The following is a 23046-nucleotide window of genomic DNA, read 5'->3' as shown; positions in this document are numbered from 1 at the left end:
TCTTAAAATGCTCCTGGAGATATCTCACAATGTATGGCCACAATGTCTGCTGGTTTTCAGGCTGTCAGCAAAAGGGCTAAATGTGAGGGACTTTGTGTGAGTCTGCCTGCATTTTTAAAGCGGCAGTCATTTACAAGGCAAAACCAGGTTGGTTTTGCCTTGAAAATGATTGCCGCTTTAAAAATACGGGCAGACTCGCACAAAGTCCTGCACCTCCATCAGCTCGTAGGCTATTACATTTAGTTCAAAATGTCTGTTTGTATGACAGACATTTTATCTATCTGACAGTGCATGCCCAGCAATAGACATGTGACTTGTTTCTAGTGAATGTACAGAATAAAATTTAAATTATGCTCTAAATATGTGGACATGGTTGATTAGATATATCTACAATACGATTCTACAAAACAGAAAAACTAGCGTCGTTTTTTACAGTACCTAGGAAATCACTATTTACGCTTACCACAGGCTTAGTACATAACGAGCACTGTGAAATTACCTGTGCTACAACCATATACCATTGTGCAACCACAATTTTTGTTAATAGCTTGTGGTTCATTTAGTTTTTATCATCTGTGTTTAGAACAATATGAGGCCAAGGCAGAATCTTGTGAAATATAATAAGTGCATATACTATGTATAGTACAACCTTCCACAGGATTTACCTTGTATTGTACTTTGGAGATAGGATAATTTAGAAACCATAATCACAGTGGAATAACAATTTCATCTTCCTTGGCAATTCACGTTAAATGAATCAAGAGAACAAATGCAAATAGACATCTTCCATTTCCTCTCTTAATCTCCAACAGCTTCAATGTAGAAATCAGTCCCTGTGCCAGTCGCAGCATTCAGTGCAGCTGCAAATTACTCTTCCCACTGTACAGTTCAATTTCTCTGCCGCCTGTGTACGCAGCAAGCAGTGTCACAGGAAATTCTCCTGGTGCCCAGGCATAAGGTCTTTAATAGCATAAATTAGCAACATAAGTGCAACAGGCTATACATTTACATCTGTAACATTACAGCAATATAGCCCATAGGGAACTATTTCAGTGTAGAAATCCATAAACCAGTTCAAATTTCTTGAAATAAAGCATTCCAACTAATATAAGTATATCTATAAATGTATATACACACATACAATATGTGTGTGTCTGGCATTATACTTATGTAAATAAATGTACAGACACACAGGGATATATACACACACTACACATATATATGGTATAATAGATATACTACTCTTGGGTGTACGGTTGCACTCTGATACACGCACACCTTGGTGTGCGTTGCATGAGGCTGAAGGCCGTGTGTGTTTAACCAGCTAAGGCTTGCATATATCAGAGCGTGACCGCACATTTATGAGTGGTATACCTATCTTATAAAATGGCTCCTGACAACATATGTTGAAACGAATACAGAAAAGGATGACAAAACAGTTTAGAATAGGCTGTTTAATTTGAATTATTTTTAATGAAGTGAAGTGAATAAGAGATGTGCTGCTGTCGGTGAGGCGGGGATGCAATGCTGTCGGTGAGGCGGGGATGCGCTGCTGTCGGTGTGGTAGGGATGCGCTGCTGTCAGTGAGGCAGGGATGCGCTGCTGTCAGTGAGGCGGGGATGCGCTGCTGTCATTGAGGCGGGGATGCGCTGCTGTCAGTGAGGCAGGGATGTGCTGCTGTCAGTGAGGCAGTGATGCGCTGCTGTCAGTGAGGCAGTGATGTGCTGCTGTCAGTGAGGCAGGGATGTGCTGCTGTCAGTGAGGCAGTGATGAGCTGCTGTCAGTGATGCAGGGATGCGCTGCTGTCAGTGAGGCAGGGATGCGCTGCTGTCAATGAGGCAGGGATATGCTGCTGTCAGTGAGGCGGGGATGCGCTGCTGTCAGTGAGGCAGTGATGCGCTGCTGTCATTGAGGCAGTGATGCGCTGCTGTCAGTGATGCGGGGATGCGCTGCTGTCAGTGAGGCAGTGATGCGCTGCTGTCAGTGATGCGGGGATGCGCTGCTGTCAGTGAGGCAGTGATGTGCTGCTGTCAGTGATGCGGGGATGCGCTGGTGTCAGTGAGACAGGGATGTGCTGCTGTCAGTGAGGCAGGGATGTGCTGCTGTCAGTGAGGCGGGGATGCGCTGCTGTCAGTGAGGCAGTGATGCGCTGCTGTCAGTGAGGCAGGGATGCGCTGCTATCAGTGAGGCAGTGATGCGCTGCTGTCAGTGATGCGGGGATGCGCTGCTGTCAGTGAGGCAGTGATGCGCTGCTGTCAGTGATGCAGGGATGCGCACCTGTCAGTGAGGCAGGGATGTGCTGCTGTCAGTGAGGCAGGGATGTGCTGCTGTCAGTGAGACAGGGATGTACTGCTGTCAGTGAGGCAGGGATGCGCTGCTGTCAGTGAGGCAGTGATGCGCTGCTGTCAGTGAGGCAGTGATGCGCTGCTGTCAGTGAGGCAGAGATGCGCTGCTGTCAGTGATGCGGGGATGCGCTGCTGTCAGTGAGGCAGGGATGTTCTGCTGTCAGTGAGGCAGGGATGTGCTGCTGTCAGTGAGGCAGGGATGCGCTGCTGTCAGTGAGGCAGAGATGCGCTGCCGTCAGTGATGTGGGGATGTGCTGCTGTCAGGAGGCAATGATGTGCTGCTGTCAGTGAGGCAATGATGTGCTACTGTTAGTGAGGAGGAAGGGGAAAGGGAACTGCATCCGATGCCCTCTTTGTCTGCAGCTCACTGGGACATGGACAATCAGCAAGTATCGGTGGCGCTCCAGGGATAAATAAAATATAATACCATATGGTCTATATGCTAAGCCTTGGAGAGAGATAAAGTGGCCAAAGATAAAGTAGCAATCAACCTGCTCTGTCATTTTTCAAACATAGCCTGTAAGATGGCAGTTAGGAGCTGATTGGCTGGTACTTTATCTCTGTCCACTTTATCTCACTCCAAGGCTTAGTACCATAGACCCCCAAAGGAGAAAATTTGTTTCAGAAGTTAATGATGCTTTCGCCACATACATCCACACGAACAAAAGAGAAGTAGTCTGGTCATATCATACATTTATCTGTATGTCCAATCAAATCTAATTAAGCAATAAACACTACATACTGTACAGTATGAGGGTAGATGCCACTATTTACAGCTCCTTCACATGAATGCCAGGATCCATGTGACTGCTGTCATTAGGAGACGGCAGTCAATCAGCTGCCGCTTCTGTTGGAGCAGCCTGTTGACTGGCTGGGGAGCGGCCAGACTGTCAATCAACGCTGCCCTCGAAGTGTTGATTGACAGTCTGGCCGTTCAGGTACAGGCAGGCCCTTCAATGCTCTGCATCCTGGTACATGTGGTTTTAAAAGTACCGGGATGTGGGGTAGGCTTACTGGGACCTGTAGTCCTCCTGTAAAAGAATGTTATTTACAAATGTAAGTTTTTTGCACTTTTTCCTGATTTCTTTTTTTGGGCTATCCTATTAGGATACCTGAAAAACCCCCAAAACATTTTCTCACAAAAAACCAGACAGTTTAAGTGAAAGTGTGTTTTCGTAAGAAACAGCCAAATTTTTAGGCCTGAGGCAGGTGAAACAAAATCCCTGATAAGCTGCGGCTTCTGCTGGCTTATTGGAACTAATTGGATAGCCGCCAGTACTGCAATTGCCAGCTGTAAAATTACCGCGGTTAATTGGATATCGCCCCAAGAATTAAAATCAAATTAAGTTCATGAAAAAGGCTAACTTTCTAGGTATAAAGAAAACTCATAAGTAAATTAAGATATTTATGTTATAAATACTGAGCACATTTTTTATTTCTGGATGAATATATCCATAAATAGGCATAAAAAATTATTATTTTCAAATTAGTGGATTTTTTGTTTTTGAAGAAAAAATACAGTAAGTATAAGAACAAATTGGAACAATAACAGACTGTTTTCATATTATTTTACCTTATTTTTTTCCAAAGAGAGATAAAAACACTGTTAAAATACTGTTCCAAGATAATAGGGCAATGTTTTATGTTGGAGATGCATGCTGTCCACTCAGGTGGACATGTGTATAACTACTTTAGTTTTATAGTAAAAAAAAAGAAAAAAGAAAACTCTTTTGTGTTTTTAGAAGCAATTAAGACTATTAAAAAACACTTAAAAAAGTCATGCATTAGGTTATAATTTTTGCATGAAAGGGTTAATACCAATACTTATCAGGTATTAGCTTTCAGCAATATAGTTGAATATAACAGATAACAGCTAATATCCTATTGTTTTTTGTAGTGAATAGCATCTTTCTAAATGATCCTATCACACACAATGTAGAACTCTATGAATATTTTTTTTTTTACTCCAGAACTACACTAAAATCAATCTTATATTATATTATATAACTGAAAGTTTTGGGTATAATGATTGAACCTAAAAAAAAACCCCAAAACATGTTCTATTGAAAGAGTAGGCAAAATCTTAAAAGTATTTTGTTTCTTTCTTAAGCAAATATATTAGTTATTTCACATGGACTAACACAGCCAATGTTAGTCTTCCTAAAAAGGATACTGTTAACGGCCTTTTCGTTGCCATCAGTTAACAGGACTTCTTTGGCTTCTGCATAAACAGCGACCTAAAGGGAAGAAGAGAGGGGTGATAGAATCAGGAAATGCAGGTTGTCTCGCGGAAGTGGAGACAGGAGTGACAAGCATTCAGTATCATGCTCGTTCACCTATTTCTCCGTAACAATCTTCAATCTTTTTCATTTTATGTCTGCATTATTTTAATCATTCAATCAAATCAGTCAATACTTTTATCTTTCCATTTTCGGGAGTCTCTATCTTGCTATCATTCTGTTCAGTAATTGCATTGTGACAGCGGATGATGGTATTCCGAGAGGCTTTCATTTGCGGGTTCTGTTTATCTAGTAGAACCATCATACGAGGCCTGTCATTCTGCCTTTCAGCCTCTTTCTGTCTGGCTGCCTGATGCCCTTCATATAACTTTGCATTGCAAGCTGATGGCTTTGTAAGGGTAATTTTTTTTTTTTTTTGTGAGCTTGACATGCTCGCACATTGGGCTGTAACCTCAACACATTGTATAAATGCGACAGGTTTGTCAAATGCCAATCAGTGTAACAATATGCCTTTATTTGCAGAGACATAGAAACTTGTCTAATGCACAGTGCTGCAACATAATATCTCCTGAATACATGACTCACGAGCCGAAGAATGGTCACCGACTCTCCTGAATGGCCAATCTAATTCAAAAGAATCTAATTACTGAGAGCTCTGGATCATGTTTGTTGGTGTAATAATGCAGGCAAAACATTAGTGGCTATATCATGGTGCTCCAACTGTGATTCGCAAGGCTATTCCTGTATTTTAGCAAATGGGACTATAATATGGAAAAAAAAAAAAAAACAGAGAGAGCTTCAGCTATGGCAAGACGTAACATATTGCGGATTGGAATGTCACAACAAGAGATATTGACTACACTCAAGGAAAATGTTTCTGCTTTCCGAGGCAACCATAAAATCAATATGAAACGAAAGCTAGGCAGCCTGTAAGGTCTCTCAAGACTGCAGCTTGACCGCAGCGGACGCTGTTGACAGTTCTCTGACCCAGCAGTTGGAGGTAGTGGAACCGTTTCGCCTTTTGTTCGACTCTGTGAATGGAATTGGAATTGAGAAAAGACCTACCATGAGACCAGCCAAGCATGTCATGCCACCCCCTAGCTCACAAACAGCAAGGTCCCTGCAAAATAGAAAGAGAGCCATACAAATGAGGAGAAAATGGGCAGACATATATATGTTATTCAAATAAACTGCCATCTGCAGTAGGAGGGGGAGAAGAGAAAAAAAAAAAGTTACCAGGAAGTTGTAGGGACACTACCCAGCGACCTCATGGCGTTTTGCGTTTTAAAAATAATTATGATAAAGAAAAGTCACAAAGCAGGCAAAGCAGTGGGGGGTTTCCTCATTAGTGTTTTCTGTAACATTACCACCGCTGAGCTACAAAAAAAAAAATCTGAGAAAGTTCTTTTTTTTTCTTTTCTCCTTTGTCAATAGTAGTCTCTATTAAGACTGAAACTTGCCAGAGTAGCGAAATGTAATTGTCAGTGAAAATTGTGTTAATAATCCTCTTTTGGTTCATATAAATAACAGAAATTTTTTATATGCATCTTCATTCACAAATTAAAATTGTAGCTAGTTGATTCCATTACACTTATTTTTTTCCTCCGATATTTTGTATTTACCACCCGAAGGTGACTTTTTGCTCGAGCAATATCACGTTACAATTAAGACCTGTGTGACTGTCAGCTACTTTACAAAAGAAATACGGGCGGCATCTCACCAGTACACTGGGCCTTTTAGATGTGAATTGCTGCAGAGCTGGCACAGCACCAGGTATTATAAGTAAGAAATACACAATCTGCTGATATGGCCATTGCTGGTAGACAAAGCTAAATGATATGGTATTTTTTTTTTTTTATTGCATAATGCTCAATAGTTCTAATGACAGAAGAGAGTTTACGAAATGCCTGTTATTCTGTCTGACCTTCACAATACGCATTGATTGACTGAAGACGCACTTTTGTTTCCCAAAAAATCAAAGTGAAATAAAATGCCTGAAGTGGAAATCAGAAGTCTTTGACGTACAGCAAAGCTTGCTGTGCAATATTAGTACCCACAGGCAGTTTAGCATTCTTTGTCAAGAGCAACATGTTGTCACCTTGTACTCCCCCCCCCCCCCCCCCAATACATGTATATTCTAGTGATTTTCATCATAACTAATCTAATGGAAAGAACACATTATTTCTGTCTATATACACTTTTTATTTCTTTACCTGAACATGTCTTTGTGTTTCAGGCAGTAGTGGGCCAGTACCTCTTCCGAGGGCCAGATACCTGCATAGTAAAAGAAAAAGAAAAGAAATCAGCAACATCTTCATTGATTATTCTTAAAAAATCGTAGAAAACAGAGTATATTAAAATTGAAGTAAGTACCTAAAGAAACAAGAGTGGCAGGTGAAATGGTGCCAGCTCCACCCACACATTTCCACTATGCATATATATATTTTTTTTAATTGAAAATAAATCCATTTATATTTCATGCAAATCTACATGTTAAGAAATAAATATAATAAGTCATAAATAAAATAAAACAACAAAAAACTTAATGTCTGACTTCTCTTGTTTTCATTGGTAGCCTTCGTCATAAGGGGCAGTTTTAGACAGAGATCTAGCCCCGGCTTGAATTTGTTTTATATATACTGTATACTGTATGTAACGACAACTATGCTGCCCAATAAAAATTTCAAGGCTGCATGCCCCACCAATGTTTCCAGAGAGACATCTCTCCATAGCAATTGTTAATTTTAGGCACCATAGTAGTGCTCTGATTTATTTTATGCCCATAGTAGTACCCAAGGGTGTAACTACCATAAGTATAACCACTATGGGGCCCAATGATGAAGGAGGACTATCTGCCCTTAGTTCACATTATGTTTCACAGTGCCATCAGGTCATATTATGCCGCACTGTAGTGTCTCCAGTTCACATTATGTCTATGATAGTAGAAGTTGACTCTTCATCTGCAGCTCATCCGGCAGTATCCATCCCCACTGGCTGGTGCAGATTTGACCTCAAGGAATGCTAGGAGGAGTGTCTCCGTATCCCCGCATCAATGGCACACCCTGCATCCATCTTAGTTACTCCCATATTATATATATACTAACTGAATAACCGTGCTTCGCTACGGAATTTCAAGTATAATCATAATCACAAAGAGATGAAAAGTACTGCTATTTACGCAAATTTAATACTGCTTTTACATTGTTTTACATATAAAACACACAACTACACATGACAGTTGTTTTCACTATTGTATAGCTTAGTGACCTAGAAAGAAACTGAGGTATGTATGACCTCAAAGTGACATCAGGTAGAGCAGCAATAAAGGAGGAACCAGTCCCTTGACACTCGGGGGGGGGGGGGGGGGGGGGGGGGGGGTAATTCAGAGTTGATCGCAGCAGTAAATCTGTTAGCAGTTGGGCAAATCCATGTGCACGGTAGGGGGGGGGGGGCAGATATAACATGTGCACAGAGAGTTAGATCTGGGTGTGGTGTGTTCAAACTGAAATCTAAATTGCAGGTTAAAAATAAATCATCCAGTATTTACTCTGCACAGAAACAAAATAACCCACCCAAATCTAACTTTCTCTGCACATGTTATACAGTATCTGCCACACCTGCAGTGCACATGGTTTTGCCCAACTGCTAACAAATTTGCTGCTGCGATCAACCCTGAATTACCCCCTCAGTGCGTGCAGTGTGCAGGCTCCTAAAGTCCAATATGACTATATGTATAAATACTATATATATATATTTATATATATACATACACACACATACACAATATATATATATATATATATATATATATATACATACATATACACACACACACATACACAATATATACGTTATGGTAAGAACTTACCGTTTATAACGGTATTTCTCCTATGTCCACAGGTTTCCACAGGATAACATTGGGATATGCTTGAGCGTCAGTGGTTTGGCACCAAATTGATCACGAGCTTTGTGGCCTCCCAGGATGCACCGGGCTCATCCATATAATCCCGTCCACCGACTCAGTCAAATCAGTTGTTTCCAAAGCAATTAGGCAGGAGCATTATGTTGAACCCTATTCAGGCGAGAAGAACACACATGCACACCCTTCCACGCAAGAGGGAAGAGGTTAGTGAGTATAAAGATTCTCAAATCAGGTGCGTCAGGGTGGGATCCCTGTGGAAACCTGTGGACATAGGAGAAATACCGTTATCAATGGTAAGTTCTTACCTAACGTATATTTCTCCGGCTGGGTCCACAGGTTATCCACTGGATAACATTGGGATTTCCCAAAGCAAATTTTTAGTGGTGGGGACGCTCCTGATTGGACAGGAGAACCTTTCGCCTGAATTCAGCATCATGAGAGGCAAAGGTATCCAAGGCATAATGTCTAATGAATGTGTTAATGGAAGACCATGTGGCTGCCTTACATATCTGTTCTGCTGAAGCACCATGTTGTGCTGACCATGAAGGACCTACCTTAAGTGTAGAGTGAGCAGAGACATTAGCCGGAACAGGGAGATCAGTACGAGAATATGCTTCTGAAATCATCATTCAAAGCTATCTTGCTAGCGTCTGTTTAGTAGCAGGCCATCTCCTCTTATGAAATCCGTAGAGAATGAAGAGAGAATCTGTCTTTCTGACGGCACTGGTACGATCTACGTAGATTCTTAATGCACGGACTACGTCCAGCGACGCTTCTCCCGCAGACAGTCCCGCTACCTGAAAAGCCGGGACCACAATTTCTTCATTAAGGTGAAACTTAGAGACCACCTTTGGAAGATAACCAGACCTAGTTCTGAGAACTGCTTTATCTGGATAAAAAAATCAGAAAAGGAGACTTACACGACAGCGCTCCTAAATCTGATACTCTTCTAGCTGATGCCATAGTCAGAAGAAAGAGTACTTTAGCTGTCAACCATTTAAGATCCACTTTCTTAAGTGGTTCAAACGGAGCCCCCTGAAGTGCTTTGAGAACCAGACTTAAATCCCAAGGTACTGCAGGAGGAACAAAAGGTGGTTGAATGCGCAGCATTCCCTGGAAAAAAGTACGCACATCCTATAAGGTAGCAATTTTCTTTTGAAACCATACAGTGAATGCTGAAACTTGAACTCTCAAGGAAGCCACCTTGAAACCTTATCCATTCCTGCCTGAAGGAAATCTAATATTCTGGATACTCTGAAAGATTTTGGATCCATACTTCTTTCACTGCACCAATGAATATAGGCTTGCCATATTCGGTGATAAATGCAAGCAGAGGAAGGTTTCCTTGCTCTAAGCATTGTTTGAATTACCTGTTGTGAAAAACCTCTTGATTTTAGGATAGAAGTTTCAACAGCCATGCCATCAAAGACAGCCGATCCAGATGCTTGTGACAACAAGGACCCAGCATTAGTAGATCTGGGCGTTGAGGGAGCAGAATTGGTGCATCCAACGACATCCTCTGTAGATCTATGTACCAATGCCTCCTTGGCCAAGCCGGAGCTATTAGAATCACGGCACCCCTTGCTTGCTTTATTTTCCTCACCACCCTGGGTAGCAGGGAGATTGGAGGAAATAGATATGCTAGATGAAATTCCCATTTCACTGACAGTGCGTCCACCAGGGTCGCTTCGGGGTCTTTTGTTCTTGATTCGTATACCGGAACTTTGTGGTTCAGACGGGACGCGATGAGATCTATCTCTGGCAACCCCCACTTGTCTACTAGAGTCTGAAAGACCTCCGGGTGTAGAGCCCATTCGGTTTCCTGAATGGTGTGCCGACTGAGAAAGTCCGCTTCCCAGTTTAGAACTCCTGGAACGAACACTGCGGATAATGCTGGAAGATGGAGTTCTGCTCACTTTAGTATGTGGCTTACCTCCTCCATTGCGTTTTGGCTGCGAGTTCCTCCCTGATGGTTGAGGTACGCTACTGCCGTTGCATTGTCCGAGCGGATCTGGACTGGTTTTCCTTGCAGAATGTCCTTTGCCTGAATCAGTGCCATGTATATGGCTCGTAGTTCCAACAAATTTATTGGTAGGCAACTTTCTTTTTTGGTCCATTGTCCCTGGAACCATAATTTTCCGGACACTGCTCCCCAGCCCTGACGACTGGCATCTGTTGTCAGGATCTCCCAAACTGATATCCAAAAGGGTCTTCCCTTGTCTAGATGGGATGTCTGTAGCCACCAGGCTAACAACCTTTTTACCTTTACTGGAAGTACCATCATTTGTTTCTTTATTGTCTGATGTACTCCATTCCATCTGGTTAGGATCAGATGTTGCAAAGGTCTTGAGTGGATTTGTGCATATTCTACCACGTCGAATGTCGACACCATCAACCCCATCACTCACATAGCCGTGTTTGACTGTGCAACAATTCCTGAGTCATCAACTGCACCTTGGATATTTTTCCCACAGGTAGAATTATCCTCTGTAGACCACCTGTATCCAATACAGCCCCTAAGTGAATCATCCGTTGTGACGGAATTAGAGACGACTTTGCCCAATTTATGAGCCATCCATATTTTTGTAGACAAGTTTTTGTCTGTTGGAGATGGCTCAAAAGCAATTCCTGGGACTGTGCCAGGATTAAAAGATCGGCGAGGTATGGAAATATTCTTATCCCCTGTTTGCGGAGATAAGCTGCCATAACCACCATAATCTTGGTGAATACTCTGGGGGCTGTAGCCAACCCAAAGGGTAAGGCTTGGAACTGAAAATGTTTCTGGAGGATAGCGAACCTGAGATAACACTGATGGGACAATGCTATTGGCACATGCAGGTAAGCATCCTGTATATCCAGAGAAACCATGTAATCCCCTGGTTCCATGGCCAAAATTATGGAACGTAATGTTTCCATATGGAACCTCGGTACCCAAATGTATTTGTTCAACATTTTGAGATTGAGAATGGGTCAAAACGACCCTTTTGATTTCTGGACCAAGAATAGGTTGGAGTAAAACCCCTTCCCCCGCTGTTCCGGAGGTACTGGGACGATTACTCCTGACTGAAGCAATTTGTGAACTGCTTCTTGCAGTGCCCTGGCCCTCGTCTCTATGTGAGATGGGCTGGTACAAAAAAACCTTTGAGGAGGCTGTTTCTTGAATGGGAAAACATAACCCAGAGATACCACTTCTTGCACCCAAGCGTCTGTTGTCGACTGCTGCCATATGTGTGCAAACTGAAGAAGACGGCCCCCTACCTTGGAGTCCCCCAAGTGGAGGCCCGCACCCTCAGGCTAATGGTTTCTGTTCTGGTTTGGAAGCTGGCCCTATAGTGGCCCACTGCTTCCTCGTTTTTCCAGACTTATTGTACTGGGTTTGCTTAGGTTCAGTCTTACCTTTTGTTTTACCATGCCACCGAAATGGCCTAAAACCTGAACCCCTAGGTTTAGGAGTATAACTGGCAGGAAATTTAACCTTCTTGGATTGAGCTTCTGACTCCAGAATCTCTGTCAATTCCTTACCAAAAAGAATGTTCCCAACAAAAGGCAAAGCTTCCAGAACCTTTTTGGATTCAGAATCAGCTTTCCATGTATGTAGCCAAATTGCTCTGCGAGCGGCTACCGTTAAGGCTGAAGCTTTGGAAGCAATCGTACCCATATCCATTGCTGCCTCTTCTAGAAATAGTGCAGCCTGTTTCATATGGGCTATATGAGACTCCTGCTCCCTAGTAGATGCTAAAAGCCCATTCTCTAATTCTTCAGCCCATTAAACTACCGCTTTTGCCATCCAGGCCGAGGCCATAGCCGGCCTTATGACTGCCCCTGACAGGGAAAAAATGTTTTTCAAAAAACCATCCACTCTCCTGTCTGTGACATCATTTAATGATGTTGAAGGCAAAGGTAAAACGTATTTACGCACCAGTCGAATGACGTGCGTATCTACGTGCTTAGGAGGCACTTCTCTTTTTAAACAGTCCCCAGTTGGAAAAGGGTAGTACGAATCCCATTTCCTTGGGATTTTATATTTCTTATTGGGCGTAGCCCCAGGTTCCTCCATAATTTCCGTCAGTTCCTCTGACCCTGGAAATTCTTTCCTCACTGTTATGGGACGTTTAAACACAGGTGCTTTAGTTTTTACTATGGGCTCAACTGAATCTTTAAGAGATAGAATAGCCTTCATTGCTCCAATTAATTCAGCTATATCTTCTGAGCTGAAGCCCTCTACTTGTTCTTCATAAGGTGAAGTAGAGTATATGGAGTCATCATCTGCTCCTGTGTAGCTTGCAAATTGGATGATATATTTATCAGCTTGTTGACTTGTAGAAGCTGTAGGGTCTATACCATAAGATGGGAGCTGCATGTAAGGGTTATCCGTGTAACCTATTCCTGCGGTAGGAGCTGCAGGGGCCAACCTGTCAGCTATACTGGTTAGAGTCTGTGCAAATATGGCCCAGGGTGGATCTATTTGTTGTTGAACAGGGATCTGCCTAGTAGTCTGCTGAAATGAAAAGCAATTTGCACACAATCCATTATTTCCCAAGGATTGAGTTATTAACCCCACCTTGGATGATAAACATGTTTTGAGTGTTGGTGTTGAATGTGGGCAACAAAGGACAGTTCAGAGTCAAGAATGACACCTAGGCAACAAGCTTGTGGGGTAGGGATGATTGCTGATTTATCAACAGTGATAGAGATATCAGGTTGGTAACTACTATTGGCCGGTGGAAATATAATTAATTCTGTTTTGGAAATATTTAGTTTGAGGTGGTGAGATGACACCCAAGATGAAATGGCAGAAAGGCATTCGGTGACACAGCCCAATACAGATGGTGACTAATCTGGGGAGGATAGGTAGATTTCCTAAAGAGCTGATTAGTTTGCCAAGAGATGTGGTATAGAGAAAAGCAGAGGACCTAAGACTGAGCCTCGCTGTATTCCAACTGAGAGAGGCAGCAAAGAGGGAATCAGAGAAACAAACACTGAAGGAGCGATGCCCGTCATCTCGTCTTCCTATCTCGGCAGCTTACTTATGACGTAACCTTTCGGTTCAATGACCCTTGGAGGTCCTATTAATACAAGCAGAGCTTGTGCTGGTGGGATAGGATCAGGGTGTAGAGCCAGAGTGTCTACATCCCTCCTGAAGTCTAATAACATAGACTAACCAGAACATTTCCTATATTTTTTTGCTAATTAATTTCTTTCAATAATACTCGCTCTCTAAATTTTAATGGTTGGCTGTGGATTATACTCACCCCAAATTTTCGAGTTTGATCAGCCACAATAATTAGATATGGCATTTCTCAGAGATGCTGACGGGCTGAACTGTATATATGTGTACCAATATATTTAGTTGAAATAATTGTGGTGGACAACTTAAGTGTGGATTTTTTCTTAAATTAATGAATTAATAAAAGTTATGTTTTAATCTTCTCATACTAACAAATTTAAAAAAAGAGTGCACCCACACAAGAGTCTTCTGTAATCAATTTTCTTCCTTGAAATAGGACGCAAGATCTTGCACACTGATAGTGGCTGGTGGGTTGGGTGATGGAGGGACAAGAAGTGATTTTAATGTATTAAAAAGTCGCTTGGGGTTAGAGGCTTGAGCAGAGATGAGAGATTGGAAATATGTTTGTTTGGCAGTGTCCAGAGCACTACGATAGGAGTGGTACAAGGTCTTATATGTGAGAAAGTCACTTGAACTATGAGATTTACGCCACTGGCGTTCTACTTTACGTGAGAGTTTTTGTTGGTGTCTTGTGTATTTAGAGTGCCATGGTTGACATCTAAGTCTACGTGGAGTGTAATGGGTAGCCGGAGCCACTTCATCAAGTGCTGTTTCTAGAGTTTGGTTAAGGTGTGATACAGCAGGAGAGGTGAATGAAGAAATTGGTGAGAGCAGTGGTTGCAGAGAGGTATATAGTTGTTGAAAAGTAATAGCCTTAATATTTCTGCGGGTTAGAGGAGGCTTGGTAGACTTCAGGTACATTGAGTTTGAAGTAATGGAGGAGAGCAAGCAGGTGATAAGGTTGTGATCTGAGAGAGGGAAATGAGTGTTTGGTGAGTTCAGAAGCAGAGCATAGTCTGGTGAATACAAGATCAAGGCAGTGGCCCTCCTGATGAGTAGGGGAGTTTGTCTATTGGGAGAGGCCAAGAGAGGAAGTTAGAGAGAGTAGTTTGGAGGCATGAGGAGATTGTGGACTGTCAACAGAGATATTGAAATCACCCATAATGATGGTGGAGATGTCAGGGGATAAAAAGTGAGGGAGCCAAGCAGAAAAATCTTCCAGAAACTTTGTGGGTTGCCCAGGTAGGGGATAGATAGCTGCAACAAGCAGAAAGGGGTGAAAATCCTAATAGAATGTACTTCAAATGATGTAAATGTGAGTGAAGGAACATGTGGTAAAACTGTGTGTGTGTGTGTGTGTGTGTGTGTGTGTGTATGTGTGTGTGTGTGTGTGTGTGTGTGTGTGTAAGATTTGGACAGCAAAACTCCAACCCCACCTCCTTTACTGTTACCAGGCCTGGGGGTGTGTGTGAAGTGGAGGCCACCATGCAACAGTGCTGCAGGGGAGGCTGTGTCTGATTGTGTGAGCCATGTTTCTGTTATACTGTAGCTAGCATATTGAGGGTTTTTTTAAATGAAGAGATCATGAATAGATGTTAATTTGATGCAAACAGAGGGTGCATTCCATAAAGCACATTTTAGTGACTTGGAGGGAGATGGGAGACATGTGATGTTTATAATGTTTGTTGGATTTATATTCCGTTGTGAATCAGCTAAATGTGAGTGCAGTATGTGGATGGGACCTGGATTTGGGGATATGTCACCAGCTAGTAGAAGCAGAAGAAGAGAGAGATAGTTTCTTATGGAGACAGGTTGAGGATGTTAGTTAGTGTACATAGGCCCTCATTCCGAGTTGTTCGCTCGCAAGCTGCTTTTAGCAGCATTGCACATGCTAAGCCGCCGCCTACTGGGAGTGAATCTGAGTTTAGCAGAATTGCAAACGAAAGATTCTCAAAATTGCGAATAGAAATTTCTAAGCAGTTTCTGAGTAGCTCGACACTTACTCTGCCACTGCGATCAGTTCAGTCAGTTTCGTTCCTGGTTTGACGTCACAAACACACCCAGCGTTCGCCCAGACACTACCCCGTTTCTCCAGCCACTCCCACGTTTTTCCCAGAAACGGCAGCGTTTTTTCACACACTCCCATAAAACGGCCAGTTTCCGCCAAGAAACACCCACTTCCTGTCAATCACACTACGATCACCAGAACGAAGAAAAAACCTTGTAATGCCGTGATTAAAATACCAAACTTCTTAGCAAATTTACTTGGCGCAGCCGCAGTGCGAACATTGCGCATGCGCAGTTTGCGGAAAATCGCTGCAATGCAATGAAAAAGAACGAGCGAACAACTCAGAATGAGGGCCATAGATAGGTTAAAAGCTCATGAGTGTCAATCAGAGGGGAATTGATTAATGAGGCATGGAGCAGTGAATTACATGAATAGTGAAGGATGTTGCCATATTATTGAGGATACAATGAAGTGCTATTAGGAAAAACAGTTTGTGGTACTGTACATGGTGTTTGTTAATTTAAAATATAATTAGGTAAGTGCTTATGAAAAATGTAAGTTAAATGGTGAAATTACTTGGTTTCCAATGTTTTTCAATGTTTGTTCAACTGTTGGTTTAACTGTTATTTTACATTTTCCTCACTTCATATATTTCCTCACTCAGACAATTGACCCCTCACACAGGTGGTATTCATGTGACCGGCGGTCAGCAGACCGACGGTCATATGACCTCCACCAAAATCCCACCCCCTCACTTTCCTGACGGTCGGTATGCCGACCAACAGGGACTATTTCCACTCGTGGGTGTCCACGACACCCATAGAGTGGGAATAGAACCCGTGGTGACCGCAGGTTGCCACCGAGCCCGCAAGGGGCTTGCTGCGCTCGACCCTCCCCGTCGGGATCCGGCATTGGTATGCTGACCGGTGGTCAGGAGACCATCGGTCAGCCATAGCACACCCCCTCAGACAACTGCTCTATAACTGAATGCACACATATACTAGGTCTACATAGGCAAACACAGGGGGGGAGGGGGGTTTCTGGTTGCACGGAAACCCCCTTCCTCGTGGCAAGTGGCTCAAATTATGACAACAATACTAATGGTAAATAAAACTATTACTAGAACTGCCGCCACATCATACAGTTTTTGGGACAGCAGAGCTGCTGCACATGCTCAGATGCCCAGTGGTAGCAGCTTCTTCTGCCAAGTTTGCTGTGTGTATGGATATGAGTCCTCAATCAGTGCACTGGACCAAAGAGTAGCTACCAGGAAGAAGAGACAGGAGCATTACCATAAGGTGGAAGAATGTGTTCTTAGAAAGTGCAGTACTGGTTCTATTATGTTTGTGTATTTAGTTATTATGGTATGTTTAACCTTTTTCTGACCACTTATTTATATTATTTAAGTATGTTTGATAAAGCCTACACTATAGACCATCTATAGTGCTAAATATAAATACTGTATTCCATACAGTATACATTGTATAAAAAGACCAATGTTCAGAGTCATTACTAGGTTCTTCTACCGCTCCCCCAAACTCCTGCACTTGCTCCAATGTTCCGCAGACTGGAAGATTGTGGGATTGCATTTGGAAACCCCCCTCAAGAAATCCTGCGTATGCCACTGGTCTAATTAACAAAGGCTTCAACTAAAGCTAATGGGACATCTAATCAAAGGACTTAAATTACGGTGTGTTAAGTAAACACCAGTCCATGTATGCTCAATAAACTACACTCCCTCCACTAAACAACATATTCAGAAGAGATAATATCAGGTACAAGCAAGTACTAATATTATATAAATACATTTGAATACACTGCTAAATTATACATTAGTTTGAATTCAGATTAGGAGTTCTAGTTTGCAGGATGTCACTGAGAAATCACATACATTTTCTACACAGCTGAGGATGTTTGTGGGTTAATTCAAAGATGTAGGGATCATCAATGAGAACTCACATACATTTTCTACACAGCTAAGGATGTTTGTGGGTTAATTCAAAGATGTAGGGATCATCAATGAGAAATCATATATCAGGATTATTTTACGTACATTAGAATTCTAAATATCCCTCCTATTCTTAGACAATTTCCTTCTGACCGATACATTCCTGCAGGTTTTAAAATTTCAATTTATGTTTAAACAGTTAAATACGATGTGATAAAGTTCTGTGTCAAGCATAACAGATCATGAGATATGCTGCTCTCCTACATTGTTTGCACGTCTGCAATTTGCAACATATTTCCAAAGAGTATGAATTTAAAAACTTTATAGAGATATGTAGCCATGTTCATCATGCCTACATTCGCGCCTAGCCACACCTCGTGTTCACGTCTGGGGCGCATGTGCCCCATACATATAAATGGGAGCGTCTTTGTGTGCTGTCCTTGGTGCGGGCAAGCAGTGCCTGCGCCCGGGGCGCGGCCGCAGGCACCGCCGCCTGCCCGCACCCCGCTCCCCCAGCTGCAGCAGATGCCGTGGGCTGTGTGGGCGTCCGCTGCAGGCGGCTCCACCGACAGACACTAGAGGTCAGTATTGACCTCTAGTGTCTGTGTGGCGCTGCTATGGGAGAGACGTCATCACGTCTCTCCCATAGAGAGGAGCCGGCGGCCAGACGGAGCAGCAGCAGCGATCGGGAAGTAGGAGCGGGGCAGTGGTAAGTATTGTTTTTTTTATTTTTGTGTGTGCACAACTACTGGGGACAAAGAAACGGGGCACAACTACTGGGGGCAAAGAAACGGGGCACAACTACTGGGGACAAAGAAACGGGGCACAACTACTGGGGGCAAAGAAACGGGGCACAACTACTGGGGGCAAAGAAACGGGGCACAACTACTGGGGGCAAAGAAACGGGGCACAACTACTGGGGGCAAAGAAAGAGGGGGCACAACTACTGGGGGTAAAGAAACGGGGCACAACTACTGGGGGCAAAGAAAGAGGGGGCACAACTGCTGGGGGCAAAGAAACAAGGCACAACTACTGGGGGCAAATCAACTGGGGGGCACAACTACTTGGGGCAAATCTGGGGCACAGCTACTGGGAGCATAACTGTGGCCACGCACCTATTTATTTTGCGCGCACAAACTGTTTTGCCGCGGGGAGGGGGGGGGGGTTGGGCGCCAGTGGAAACTTTCGCACTGGGCGCCACAAGGTGTAGAACCGGCCCTGTTGGCGCGGCTAGGTGCCGGATCGCCTAGCCGTGCCAGCAGTGCAAGCTTGCGATGTAGCTACATCTGTATCTCAGGTACCGGATAGATGATAACTTCCTAATGCTGTGTTTTAGTTCTGAATACTAGTGAGAGAAGAGGGAAAGAGAGTCTGCCTGGGGGCAATTTACTAAGAATTAAAAAATTGTAAGATTCTAAAGAATCTTCTAAAGAAGACAAAAGAGCATTACAAACAAGCCAGAGTGATGATCAGAGAGCCACAGATCATGAACAATGTGACTAGAGACGTTTCTACCGGCGGGTGAGCTGTGCAATCGCATGTGGTGCATGCTGCGACCCCTGCTGGCTGCTGCTGACCGCTCTCTGGAGTCCATAATTAATGCTCCCCCGTCCTTCCATAGGACTACGCTCACTTGGTGTATTTTAGTGGCATGAAGTGGTTGCATTATGACGTAACAATTTGAGAGCAAGCAATTAAAAGGGAGACGCCGTGGGCGCCAATTTTGGAGAGCAGTGAGTGCACGGGCAGTCGCAGCACAACCTGGACTCGAGGACCCAGAATTGGAGAGACCTGATAGAGAATGCAGGCGGCCGCTAAAGACAGTGATTGAATTAGCATTCAGTTCACTCACAGATTGGATGTAATCTGGTCTCCTGGGCTGGGCATTACTGTGTGGGGCATGATCTGGTGTCCTGGGATGGTCATACTGTGTGGGGCTTAATCTGGTGTCCTGGGTTTGGCATACTGTATAGGGCATAATTTGGTGTCCTGGGCATACGGTGTAGGGCATAATTTTGTGTCCTGGGCTGGGCATTACTGTGTGGGGCATAATCTGGTGTCCTGGGCATTACTGTGTGGGGCATAATCTGGTGTCCTGGGATGGTCATACTGTGTGGGGTTTAATCTGGTGTCCTGGGATTGGCATACTGTGTAGGGCATAATCTGGTGTCCTGGGCATACGGTGTAGGGCATAATTTTGTGTCCTGGGCTGGGAATACTGTGTGGGGCATAATCTGGTGTCCTGGGCATTACTGTGTGGGGCATAATCTGGTGTCCTGGGCATTACTGTGTGAGGCATAATCTGGTGTCCAGGGCTGGGCATTACTGAGAGGGGCATAACCTGGTGTCCTGGGCATTACTGAGTGGGGCATAATCTGGTGTCCTGGGCTGGGCATTACTGAGTGGGGCATAATCTGGTGACCTGGGCTGGGCATTACTGAGTGGGACATAATCTGGTGTCCTGGGCTCGGCATTACTGTGTGGGGCATAATCTGGTGGAAAGGGCATTACAGTATTAATGTGTATGTCTTAATATGGTGCAAGTGGCATTACTGTGTATGACATAATATCGTGGCGTGAATAACTGTGTGGAGCACAATATGGTGTGGGGGCATAATATGGTGTAAAGGGCACTTAATGTTATACCCATGGCATCGAGGCTTAATCCTTTTTCGGCGTGCGTGTAAATATTTCTTATTTACAATGTCTATGGGGGAGGGGCACATTTTTGAATGTCTATATGGAGTTTTACATTTTTATTTTTTTATTTTTTTTACTGTTCACACTGGGAGACAAATTGTCTGGAAACCTCCCTGGATGTGAGAGCGAACAATGTACAGAAGTGATCAGGACAGAGGATAATGTACATGGGTCAACAATCTGCAAAGCATGGGATGTATTGCAAAAATCACAATACATATGTATAAGGAAGCTTTCAATAGCAGGGATCAGCAATCTTGTCAGGAACAATAGGAAATAAATGGTAGATACGGTAAATGTATGAAATCATTAGCACACATTCCATCACTCCTGAAGTACCATAACTGTCAAGCATCCTAGGTCATTGTAGTCCTCCACTGGTTGGTATGTGAATATCATGGCTGGAGAATGCACACAGGGGAAGTGAAACAGAAAGTACAGGTTGAGTATCCCATATCCAAATATTCCGAAATACGGAATATTCCGAAATACGGACTTTTTTGAGTGAGACTGAGATAGTGAAACCTTTGTTTTTTGATGGCTCAGTGTACACAAACTTTGTTTAATACTCAAAGTTATTAAAAATATTGTATTAAATGACCTTCAGGCTGTGTGTATAAGGTGTATATGAAACATAAATGAAATGTGTTAATGTACACACACTTTGTTTAATGCAAAAAGTTATGAAAAATATTGGCTAAAATGACCTTCAGGCTGTGTGTATAATGTGTATATGTAACATAAATGCATTCTGTGCTTAGATTTAGGTCCCATCACGATAATATCTCATTATGGTATGCAATTATTCCAAAATACGTAAAAATCCGATATCCAAAATTCCTCTGGTCCCAAGCATTCTGGATAAGGGATACTCAACCTGTATTAGTATGGTCTACTAGAACTACAGTACCAATAAGTGTAAGAGCTAAAACACACTACCCGGCTTTCACACACGGCTCAAAGCCGTCCTGTGTGACAGAATCTGCCGGTTTCTCCCGGATGGCAAAAAGCCGGACAAAGTTTGTCCGGCTTTTTGCCGTCCGGGAGAAACCGGCCAGTGTGGTACAGCCCTATGGGTCACTCATAGGCATGCAAAAGAGAAAAACCGTTGTGTAAATATTCTTTGGAAACATAAGTGCAGCTATTCTTTGAGGGTGATACCCATGAAATCAATGCTGTTCTGATGAAATCGGGCTATTGAGTGGGCTGATTTAAAACATGGGGGGTATTCAGTTATTGCGGGTAACCGTGTTGCAAGGGACTATTCAATTAGCCCCGATAAGCCAGTGTGAGACGCAGTTTATCAAGGATTTTGAGGGTCATTCCGAGTTTATCGCTCTTTAGCAGTTTTTAGCTGCCGTGCAAACGCATAGTCGCCGCCCACGGAGGAATGTATTTTCGCTTTGCAGGAGTGCAAACGCCTGTGCAGCAGAGCGCCTGCAAACACATTTTGTGCAAAACAAGACTAGCCCTGTAGTTACTTATCCTGTGTGATGATTGCTGCGACGAGTGACTCGGTAATGACGTCAGATACCTGCCCAGAAAACGCCCGGCCACGCCTGCGTTTTTCCAACCACTCCCAGAAAACGGTCAGTTGACACCCAGAAACTCCCACTTCCTGTCAATCTCCTTGCGTTCGGCTGTGCGATTGGAATCGTTGCTAGAAACAGTGCAAAACCACAAAGGACTTCGTACCCGTACGACGTGCGTGCGCATTGCGGTGCATACGCATGCGCAGATTAGCCATTTTTTTCACTGATCTCTACACAGCGAACAACGGCAGCTAGCGATCAACTCGGAATGACCCCCTTTGTTTCAACTGCCTCAGACAGGCAAAGCAAAAACCCTGAAAACTGAACCTGTGTGTTTTCGGTGAAAAGGATTTTTTTTGGGGGTGACCTAATTGGATATGTTGAATAAAAAAAGATTGATGAAACATCGGGAAAATCACGAAAAACGTATTTGCAGGTAATTGAATACCCCCCATAGAAAGCTAAACCAAATATTTCAGAAAGAAAACTAAGGGTCAAATTCAATTAGCCCTATTTACAGTGGTGAACAAGGGTGGTAGCTTCAGGTTTTATTGCCTGACGCTATTCAATTCAAGACCCTTTTTCACCCGAACCCCTTTTTAACACCCATTACCTAAATGTGTCAACAGGCTTTAACACACAGAATCTGTGAAATGTTAATGGATTTGTGCATTAACAGGGTCGCAGCACCCATTAACCCCCTAGTTATTGGGGACTTTTCTTGCTGCTGGCAGGAACACTTCATAATTGAATTGCCCCGGGGGATCAATTAGCCTGCACTAAATTACTGCAGCTTGATGAATTCCCCCCCCTAAAGAAAAGTTTATATTTAAACTGTAAGAAGGTTGGACATTAAAGTGATAATTCACATTCACACTATGCACATATTTCAATGCGTTTGGTATGGGTGACTGGCGGCCGAGATCCCGGCAATCAGCATACAGACGCCGGGATCCCGGCCGCCAGAATACCAGCAGGGGGGCGAGCGCAACAAAGCTTGTTGCAGGCTCATAGGTGTTGTGGACAGCCAGGATCCCGACCGCCAGGATGGTGACTACATCCCATTTCAACTGTATGCACAAACAAATAAAACTAGCCAGAGACTGATTTTGCGCGGGCAGTTCGACAGACTGTGCACCTTGAAATGTAAAAAAGGGACGTATGCTGCTGCGGCCGATGATGCAGCATTAGATCATCTGCAAAAACAAGCGTCTCAGAGCCATAGCCAAGCGTAGTAAATTTGCATAAGAAGACTCAAACACTGGCCCCGGCACTCCTGTTTT

At 43.4% G+C, this 23046-nt stretch overlaps 1 protein-coding gene across 1 annotated transcript in view; it reads right to left on the bottom strand.

Moving 5' to 3' along the window:
• The window catches only part of CAMKMT (calmodulin-lysine N-methyltransferase), a 984732-nt gene that overhangs the window by 143310 nt on the left and 818376 nt on the right, over positions 1-23046 (bottom strand). The window contains exons 4-6 of the mRNA XM_063918373.1: positions 6799-6859; positions 5651-5705; positions 4519-4582 (exon numbers count right to left, since the gene is read on the bottom strand). Of these exons, the coding sequence (XP_063774443.1) occupies positions 4519-4582; positions 5651-5705; positions 6799-6859 (180 nt within the window). The remainder of the gene's footprint in view (positions 1-4518; positions 4583-5650; positions 5706-6798; positions 6860-23046) is intronic.

This window comes from Pseudophryne corroboree, chromosome 4 (assembly GCF_028390025.1).
Source record: "Pseudophryne corroboree isolate aPseCor3 chromosome 4, aPseCor3.hap2, whole genome shotgun sequence".
NCBI classification, from domain to species: Eukaryota; Metazoa; Chordata; class Amphibia; order Anura; family Myobatrachidae; genus Pseudophryne; species Pseudophryne corroboree.
This window is presented reverse-complemented; position numbering and strand designations above follow the sequence as displayed.